The sequence below is a fragment of the Penaeus chinensis genome, chromosome 34 (genome assembly GCF_019202785.1).
Source record: "Penaeus chinensis breed Huanghai No. 1 chromosome 34, ASM1920278v2, whole genome shotgun sequence".
NCBI classification, from domain to species: Eukaryota; Metazoa; Arthropoda; class Malacostraca; order Decapoda; family Penaeidae; genus Penaeus; species Penaeus chinensis.
Genome location: NC_061852.1, coordinates 19,692,898 through 19,703,329, shown reverse-complemented (window position 1 = coordinate 19,703,329; position 10,432 = coordinate 19,692,898). Strand labels below are relative to the sequence as shown.

The following is a 10,432-nucleotide window of genomic DNA, read 5'->3' as shown; positions in this document are numbered from 1 at the left end:
GTAGTGGCAATAGTAGTAGGAGTAGTAATAGTAGTAGTTGTAGTTGCATAATAATAGCTATGGAGTAGTAATAGTAGTAGTAGTAATAGTAGTAGTAGTAATAGTAGCAGGAGAAGTAATAGTAATAGCAATAATAGTAGCAATAGTAGTAGTAGTAATTTTAGTAGTAGTAGAAGTCGTAGTAGTAGTAACAGGTATAACAATGATACTGATAATCGAAGCGAAGATAATAATAGTAATAGTAGCAACAGTAACAGTAATGAAAATATCAACAACAGCAAGTGTGGTTATGGTAACAAAATAACGATGATAGTAGTGACAATGGTAATTATGGTAAAGAAAAATAATGATCACAAGTAACGATAATGTTAATGATAGTATTAATGATGATGACAAAAGCACTATTATTATCTAGTGACAGTAACAATGATAATAATGGCAATGATGAAGGTAACGCGAACGGCAATGTGAGGATATCATTAATGATAATAGCAGTAATAGTAATAGTAATAATAGTGCTACTAATAATGCCAATGCTAATGTTAATGCCAATGCTAATAATTATTATAATAATGATAATAATGATAATGATAATAATGACAATAATAATAATAATAGCAATGATAATAATCATCCTCATAAACCAACAACAGTTATGACAATAAGGATGATGTGAAATCTTATCAGTAATAATGATTATCTTAAAAAATAGTGAAAACCATAAACCATTCACATTCATCATTGACATTAAGATTATCCATATGGACAGACCACGGTAATAAAAGATATGTATAGATATAATATTCTAACAGTTGTTCAGCTTACAGATTGTCCCACGGGAAGGCTGGCATATGGCTTCACGGTCACATAAGATAAAAGGAAATTCTATAGGTGTTATCTCTCTTACCTCTTATTCTTACCTGTCCTAATGAGATTTATTTTTAGGTGGTCCATGTGTTTTATTTTATCTATTTATTTATATTATTATCATTATTATTGGTATCATTATTATTGGCATTATTATTACTATTATCATTATTATCATTGTTATCATTATTATCATTTTTATCGTTGCTATTTTTATATATCTATCTATCTATATGTTATTCATATTATCATTATTATTAATATTGTTATTATCATTATTATCATTACTATTATCATTATCATTTATTATTATTATCACCATCATCATCATCATCATCATCATCATCATCATCATCATCATCATCATCATCATCATCATCATCATCATCATCATCATCATCATCATCATTATCATTATTATCATTATTATTAATCATGAATGCCAAATAGCTTCTTTAGATTTAATGCTGCAATGCAATTTTGGGAAGCAGTTCCGTTTTCTCTCATCTCTGCCTCCCCCCCCCCCCCCCTCTCCCTCTCTCTCTCTCTCTCTCTCTCTCTCTCTCTCTCTCTCTCTCTCTCTCTCTCTCTCTCTCTCTCTCTCTCTCTCTCTCTCTCTCTCTCTCTCTCTCTCGTATGGGTATTTCATGGATATTGCCGTTTGTTTGTTTTTCTGTCACAGATAATTATCACTTTTTGTCAAACCCATACCTATTAATGGATTTTTCATTCAAATGCAACATGCATAGGTGTTTTTTATTTATCTTTTTTTCCATATGAAAAAGTTCCTTTCTGTATAATATGTTCTGCATGAGTTATAAACTAAGATAATCTTATTTGTGCTTTTTGTGTTTAAATTTTTTTCTCATTAACAATTGATCGGCCCTCTCTACTAGATAAACAGATCACCAAAACCAAACCAATTTTTAAAATAAATCATGCAAAAGCTTCCCGAATACAAAATTCATTCCGAAATATATAGAAGTCAATTAAAACAACAATAATAACAACCAAAACGTCTATCAACCCAAAGGAAAGAGATAAACCTAAAAATACTAACCACCTGCAACTCTACTGATCGAGTACAACCAGGCAGCTGAAGGTGACTCGTAAAAGGCCCTCGACCGCCCGGCGACGCCACTCTTATTTCGCCTCTTTTCACGCCGTTGCACAAGCCACTTCTCTTCCAATATGTCCCCTAAGAAAGCTCTCGTTCTCCTGGCGGAGGGGGCAGAGGAGATGGAAGCTGTCATTGCTATTGATACGCTGAGGAGAGGCGGGGTGAGAACACTTGCCAATTTAATTTGTTTATTTTTTTTGCGTGTGCTTCTGGGAATATGCATTCATGTATTTGGATTGGTTGTGGTTGGTTTGGTTTCTGATGTGTTTTCATGGCTTTTGAGTGATATTAGCCATTTGTGTTTGAAAATTGTCTAAAGTTAGACCTGCACCGGCGAGGGAAGGGCCGTGGCAGCGTTGGCCGAATTGCACTGCAATGTCAGTTGACCATTTTCCCGGAAGTTGCGGTTGTGCTTGCGCAGTGTGGCATTCTCACACTCTCCTGTTATTGCAGTCACTATGTTATCCTTCCTAACCCCTGCAACCCCCTCCTGTGGTGGGGTCTGATGACATGGACATTTTTTATTCCAGGCTGGGATTAGGAAGGCAGCTGCCCCTCATTAAAGGAGAGACTAGGGAATTCAGCCCTCAAACGGTGGCAGAAAATCATTCATACAAAAATAATTAAATTTATCTTGCTATAATGCTTCATCCCCCCCCCCCCCACCTATTAAATAGAATATAGTTACTGTTGTTGCTTAGGCCAGACAGAGACTACCGTTAATGGAAATAGTCATGATAGGTAATCCAGTAATGTTAAATCTGATAGATTTTAAGCTGTAGATGTATTCTAGAGGATTAACTGAAATTCGTGTTAGCAAGACCTCGTTTTGCAGTTACCTTAAAATTAAATGAGAATTTTGAGGTTCATGCACCGAGATTAACTGTTGATTTGACACTTGAGTAAATTTTAGATAGAGATATATGATGTTTCTGTTAGATTATTGTTATGCATTTACTTGTGCTAATCTTATATTATTTGTATACTCTGAATGGTATAGTTTTAGTTCCCCAGACCCATGCAGTACATGGTAAAATTTACCTTTAATGGACAGTATGGCTGAAAACAATACACTTTTCATCTGTGGTATTACCTTAGGACGTTAATGATGAAAAAAGTTGTCAGCATGTAATAATTTTATATACATTTACAGGAAAATGCAATGGCACTATAATAATCAAAGAGAAAATGCACTCACAAATACATGAAATAATCTGCGTCGGAGAAAACTGCCAAAAATTAAGAAAGCAGGTCACAACACATGCCATTCAGGCAGTAACTCCACAAATGGGTGGGGGTTCAGGGGCAGAGCTCCAAATAGTGAAATACGGTGATCGGATGGGTGTCGAGGGGTTAGGGAGGATTTTGGTTCATATAGCCATGTCTGTGGATTTACAAGGAATGGTAGGAGTAAAGGGGCTGAATCTCAGAGGGTAAGGTCACTTCATAAACATTACTAATACTTTTTTTTTATGTCATTTGCGAGGGAAAATAACAAGAAATTCATGCATATTATAGCGTGGATAATTAAAAGAAGGAATAAAAAATTGAAGTTTGGATGGCTGTGTGAAACTAAAAAAAAATGACCCTCTGAATTATGTCTTTGAAAGGTACTATGCAAAGGAATATTGTATATTGTATTGTCATGCTGTTAATGGAATGGTGGTATACATCAAATTCACTAACATATTCAGAAACTTTAGAGGAGAAAGTGTGTTGGATTGTGCCTCTGATTTTAAAATTTATTCGACAGGATTGGTTCAATGATGAGTAATGTAATGAAGAGATTATTTGAATTTAGTAATCTAATAAAATTATGTGTGATATTGTTTAATAGCAGCATGAATTTGTTTTGTTGCACTCCTGATATACTGTATCTTTAAGTGATACTGCGAGTGAAATTAATGCTTCACTTGAATCAACCGACATTTTATCCTTAGGCATCTGATTATGTTATTACTTATTATGAAAGAGATTTTCACGTACCATAGTTTCAAATTGGAGTAAAATAAGAAACTGGAAACTATATACTTTTTTTTTTTTTTTTTAGGTTATTTGTACATTTCATGGAACATTATAATGGTTTAATATAGGTAGATGGCATGTTCTAGATTTAAAAAGGAATAATAGCAAAATGAAATACAAAAATTCAATTTTATCATATTGTAATATAAAGCTAATTGTCATCTTCATAGAAACCTAAAATGCAGGTATTAAAGTGATCAGCAAAGATTGCCTTTGTTGAAAGATGGGCTAGAGGAACAAATACTGTGTATATATGGGACCTTGAATTGAACTTCATTTTAACCCCTTAGAACCAGTTGCTTTGCTACTCCTTGTCTCCCCTCTGGAATGTTGTTATAGACAGTATATGTATCTGGTGCCAATGGGCTAACCTGTTTTTTATGATGTCACCATTTTCCAACAGTGGCGTCATAATTCCATTTTATTTTAGTTGCTGCTGGTGATCCCATATTCTGTTCTGCCTTAATTTTTTAGACTCTGCATATTGCCCTAGAAATTCTATGGCTTCGCCCACCATCCCTCTTGACTCTTGTAATGTAAATCAGCTTAGACTATGCCCCACCCTGTACCCAAAATGAGAAACTTATTGGCAGAGTCTACCTCACAGTTTCCCGCTCTGTGGTCCTACCCTTGGCATCCATTACCCCTCCACCAGAGATGGGTGAGAGAGAGTTTACCTTAATTTACCATGAAATGAACTTGAGGATTCATCGAGTCTTTCCTTTCATCACTTTCAAAGTTACCACTTGTGGGCGAGTGCCCGGTACACGAACAACATGTATCTTGTGGAATGTAGAGTTACTGGGTTGGATAGTTTTGGAATTCAGATAAACACCCTTTTGTTTGCACAAATGTTTTTTAAGCTGAAAACATAAAAATTAATTAGTCACAGTTACATTAAAGAATAAACATATCTATACATAGAAATATTATGCATGTTCATAACTAATAAATACAGAACACTTAATATAAAGAAATTTAGTATTACAGCAACACCAATTCATAGGGTAATTATTTCCTCTCACTGAAAATTATGTTTTCTGAGCCCCCCTACTGGTTCCTTATTTTGTTAGTCTTATGCTCACTAAATGGCCAGCAAACCTTATGTTTGCTGCCTAGATTATGAGGAGCCTTATGCTTCTACAGTGAAACGTAATATTCAACAAAATGAGTCTAATACTCATTTATAAACAGCGAGCCTTACACTCTGTCCCGAATGTTTCCTTCATGAAGTTTGTCTCCATGTCTCCCCTCCACATCTCCCCCTCCACATCTCCCCCTCCACATCTCCCCCTCCACATCTCCCCCTCCACATCTCCCCCTCCATATCTCCCCCTCATTCTTTTATATGTTATTAATTGTGACTAAGATAACATTAAAAGAATGCATAATTATTCTAGTATCATAGTCTATATGTTTGGTGAATTACAGTTTCAATTATTGCCATGTAAATAGTAAATACGTAATGGTTTTTAAATAATAATGAATATAAAGTGATAATTATCAACTTTCTTTCATGAAAGTACTTTATTTTTGTACATTATACAAACACAGGTTGGTTTGCTTAAATAAGAATGTTCTCTGACTCCCTTCTGTGACCTTGAACAGGTCATTACAAATCTTTTAAATCATCTAGTTAATACTGTTGATGTCTATATTTGAAAAAGTTATTTGAAAATGAAGTACAGTAAGTGTGATGTTACTGTTCTTTTGTGCTTCTATTTTGGATAGTAACTTAGAATTATGTATCTATTTTATAGTATAAAGCCAGTGTTACATAAATTATTAATACAAAGATTAAGAATACCATTATTTTTTTCTTTATGATTGTTAATAACATCATTGTCAACAGCATATTCATGTTTTCACTGATTTCATTGTCAATTAGTCATTTAGTTATGAATTTTTTAGATATATACATATAATTTCTTTGCACCTTGAAAATTACAGGTATTAGCTCTTAAAATATTTTCTATTAAATAAGTTAATGTTACTGCTTCAGGAGATGATTGTGTAAATTTTGTATTAATTTTCTTAAAAATTTGTTTTGGCAAAATAAGGAAGAATGAAAGAAAAAAGTTTTTTGTTATTACTTTAGATTTTGATATCGTAAAAAAAAAAATGTACTTCAGATATATGACAATAAAAAATGTTTTCACAGATAGAAGTCACTGTTGCTGGGCTCGCTGGTGCAGGAGCTGTGAAGTGCAGCCGAGATGTGGTGGTCATGCCTGATGCCGCCCTAGATGACGTTGCAGGAAAGGGACCCTATGATGCCATCGTTCTCCCTGGAGGCCTCAAGGGTGCGGAGAGTTTTGGCCAGGTGAGGCCTTCTGTGCAAGTGAAATGTTTATTCCTTGTGATAAACATGACTTATGAAGTCTCTTTAATATATGAGCAGTTCAAAATGGCTTAGGTCATTTTGGTTTATTTGTTTAGATGCGAGTTTGTAGTTGTAATAAAGTGTTCATTGTTTGTAGTAGAGAAAAGGTAGAATTGAGAATTAATTACTTTACAAATTCAACTGATCTTTCAATATTATATCAACTGGCTCAAGTTTATGTCCATTGCATATCTGTAAAGAACTAGGGATTTGCATGATGCCAATTACCTATCTCTATTGTTCTGTCAAGTTGATTTTGTTTAAGTCTGATAATTTAAAATTGCCAGATTTTGTTTCTGTACAACATTATGAATTATGTAGTTTCCATTATTTTCTCTTTTACTAACTCTACTTTGAAGCACTGGTAGATGCCCAGCTTCATCTACATGTACTACCATAGACATATAATTCTGATGAAGATATAGCCTGAAAATGCATTTCCTATGTAATGTTATCCATATTATTCTTATTTATAATGTCTGCCATTGTGTGAGGACAGGTTGTGACAGAGAGGACAGAGAATTAGTGAAATTTGTAAACTATCCATTTGTATGCTCTGTTCTGCTAAGTTTGATATTGGTACATCTAAACTGTATGAGTGTTAGATTTCTTTTAAGGATTATTATGCATTCTTGATTTGGCCTTCTCTCTCATAAGTAATGTTAGATTTTAACTGGAAGTTACATGTTATTTTTGCCACTGGTATATACATAGGTAGTGGAAATTGGCTATTAATAATTTATAAAATTTGGCTCTTCCAGAGTGCTGCTGTGAAAACCCTCCTCACTGACCAACAGAAAGCTGGCCGAGTTATTGGAGCAATCTGCGCTGGTGGGTAATAAAGTTTTAATTAGTCTGTGTTCCTGGTAATCATGTTTTGCAATTAGTATTTTTTTCCTGGTTGCTGGATTGAGTATACACTAAGACCTCATTTTTATGAACTGCCATTTAATGGATATTGGAAGCAACGGACAAAGTCTGCGCTGTGGATGAAGTTGTGGTAACATGAGACACATATTTCTGCTTAGTGAGCTATCTACTGGTAGGTGGTGCTGCCTCTTTGGTTATGTTGGTGTAACCCCATGTATAACATGTTGTACCATGTTTTTCCCCCCCTTTTTGTGTTGGTATGATTAATTGGTTCACTTTAGTATTCATCATTTTCTATAACTATGTCATATGGAGGAAGAGTAGAAAAGTGGAAAAAGGTGAATTTGACAGCACAAGGGGTATGTTTGTGAAGTGGGTGTGTGAGGAAAATAGCTTAAAAAAAAATTAGATATATAGGTACTTCACACTGTCGGACTGGATGGTATGGTTAAAAGGACAGTACTGTGTTATTGCTCTTACTTTCTGAGTGTAGTTGTAATTGCCATAGTTTGGCTAATTAGTCATTCAGCAATATCAGACTGATATCTCCCTCTTTTGTCTGATAAAAATAGGTCTTAGGAAAGTTTTTATAAGTATAGTTGTATGACTATAATGGGGGAAACCTGCCATCAGATAAAATGTAAATATTTTCTCTCCTCATTCTTTATAACAGCCTGTTTAAGTTGCTGTTAAGCCAGTGCCTCTGTCCTCATTTCAGCCCCTGCCGTCTCCCTCACTGCCCTTGGCATAGGGGAGGGCAAGAAGGTGACCTGCTATCCTGCCCTGAAGGACCGCCTTGATGCCAGCAAGTACACCTACCAGGATCAGAAAGTGGTTGTGGATGGTAGGTACTGAGTGCCAAGTTTGTGGGTGTGATCCCTGCTATGTAAAATAACTATTGTTTGGTGATTAGTTTTGTTGTAAGTTTCCTTATTTAGCACTAATTTTTGTGATCATTGTCAATGTCTGTGATCATTTCTGATAGGATTATATTAGGGCTTTGTCATCATGTCCTTTAACATCGTCATTATATTCTAAGTGAAGTAAAATTATCCTAATTTAAAAGGCAGACCAAAAAAAATTTTATTTTAATTTTTACTGATTTTGAAGAAAATTTTGTATCCCAGACATCCATGTAAAAATAGATGTTTCCAGGGAAATGTAATGTCCGCTAGTATTTTTTTTGTTAATAACTGTCTCTGGACATGGACAGCTTCACAAGTGCTTAGCCACAAAGGAGTCAATTTGTAGACCTTGTGACCTAATTTCACCTTTCCTCAAGTTTTTTGAAAAAAGGTATTAATTTAAATGTGCTATCAATATTGATGATGATGATGATGATATTATACACTATAATTATTTTAATGTTTTTTTTTATATTACTAACAGCAATATAAGATAAATTTGAGATAAAATTAAAGAAAATGGCAAACAGGTGAAATAGATAGTACTTGTAAGTGACTTTGGTATGTGTGGAGCCATCTATCCCCTTGATGATGGGTGAAGAAAAATAAAAAATAAAAAAATCTACGCTCTGGAGATCAATGGCAAAGCGCCGACTTTGAGTGCAGGAGTTCAGTACATCAAGTCGAATCACCGGCTCGTAGCTGTACTCTGTGGCCTGCTGCCACAGCGTACAACCGCACACCACAGATCGAGCGGTTTGTTTTGACGCCTCACGGCGTGACCCCTTGGAAACGGGTTAAGTGAAAATACCCTTATTAAACAAAACTCACAGTGAACATTGGCATGTACATGGGGTTAAAACACAGCCTCTTAAAAGAAAAAAAAAAGGTAACGGTAAGAATGAATGTTTGCAGTCCAAGAAATTTATTGGAGGCATTTTCAATGTCATAACATACAATGGAGACCTAATCAAAATGTGTCAAATACATGTCTTGCACTGTAAAGGTATTCATTCTCATTCATGCCTGTTTCTATATTTGTCATAACACTATTCAAAGTCTCTTTACATGGTGACTTGTTTTTCTTAGGACCAGTGATCCAGAAAAGGTCAGTGTAATAGAGCTTCATGTCCATATTTATTTTTATGTTACTGGAAACTTGTTATTAACCCTTTAACGATGGGTCACATCTATAGACATCGAAATGTGGCATGGGGCTGTATGCCGTGTCGGCATGCCAAAGCGCTACGAGCTGGCTTGATGTACCGAACTCCCGCACTCAAAATCAGTGTGTTGCCATTTTTTTTTTTTTTTTTTTTTTTTTTTCTTCACCCGTCACCAAAGGGTTAATGATAATGATAGTGATGAAATTATTATTTTTTACTTACAAATTCAAAGAATGTTTGAATAGTTGATGTCAGGCAAGCCTAGTAATGAACTCCATGGTCACTGTGTTGGTGGAGCAATCCATATGTATAAAAAAAGGAAAGTGCAGACATTTGCATGCACTCCTTGTGTCAACAATTGAATATCAGCATTGTCAATAGTATTATCATTATCATATAATATTATCAATGACATTAGTTTTGATAGTGTCATTTTCTTTGTCATTCTCATTTTCATTTTTCATCATTGTTAATATCTTCAGCTTCCACTTCATGGTTAAAAAAGAAAAGAAAAAAGTAATTATTATTAGCATGAATAGTATTGATAGTATCAACATCATTATCAACAGCTGTATTGTCATTGCTATTTTTAAGATTTATATTTTTATCATACATATTGACTCCTGTGAGCCTATCTTCCACAATTGTGGCACATTCCAAAATATAACCCCAGTTGTATCTGTCATGATTGTAGGAGGTCTGTCAAAAACTGTTGGGTTTTTCCCTTGACTCTCTTTTTCCATGAATGAGATGTACATAGTGTCCTCTGATATGTCTTGCACTGTTTGGTAAATGTTCATCAGCCACACCCATGATATCACCCCCATACCTTCAGTCCCCCTGTAGGTCCTCCTCTGCCCTGAACCAATGACAGTTACTCATTCCCACTTAGTCTTCATGAATGAAACCTAATGTTTGTGAGGTAGTAGTTGTGGTGCTGTATGACATTTTATCCAGTCAAACCTTAGATTTTTTCTTCTCGCTCATTTTCTTATATATATTTTCTTATATATATATATTTTTTTATTTGTCTGAACAATTATGAATACATCAGTTTTTGTTTTTTTTAAGTTGAAAAAAATATTTTACATGTGTT

At 34.6% G+C, this 10,432-nt stretch overlaps 1 protein-coding gene across 1 annotated transcript in view; it reads left to right on the top strand.

Moving 5' to 3' along the window:
• The first annotated feature begins 1,944 nt into the window (after positions 1-1,944).
• The window catches only part of LOC125043806 (Parkinson disease protein 7 homolog), an 11,423-nt gene continuing 2,935 nt past the window's right edge, over positions 1,945-10,432 (top strand). The window contains exons 1-4 of the mRNA XM_047640114.1: positions 1,945-2,148; positions 6,174-6,335; positions 7,157-7,226; positions 7,984-8,109. Coding sequence (XP_047496070.1) covers positions 2,059-2,148; positions 6,174-6,335; positions 7,157-7,226; positions 7,984-8,109 — 448 coding nt within the window. The 5' untranslated portion in view covers positions 1,945-2,058. The remainder of the gene's footprint in view (positions 2,149-6,173; positions 6,336-7,156; positions 7,227-7,983; positions 8,110-10,432) is intronic.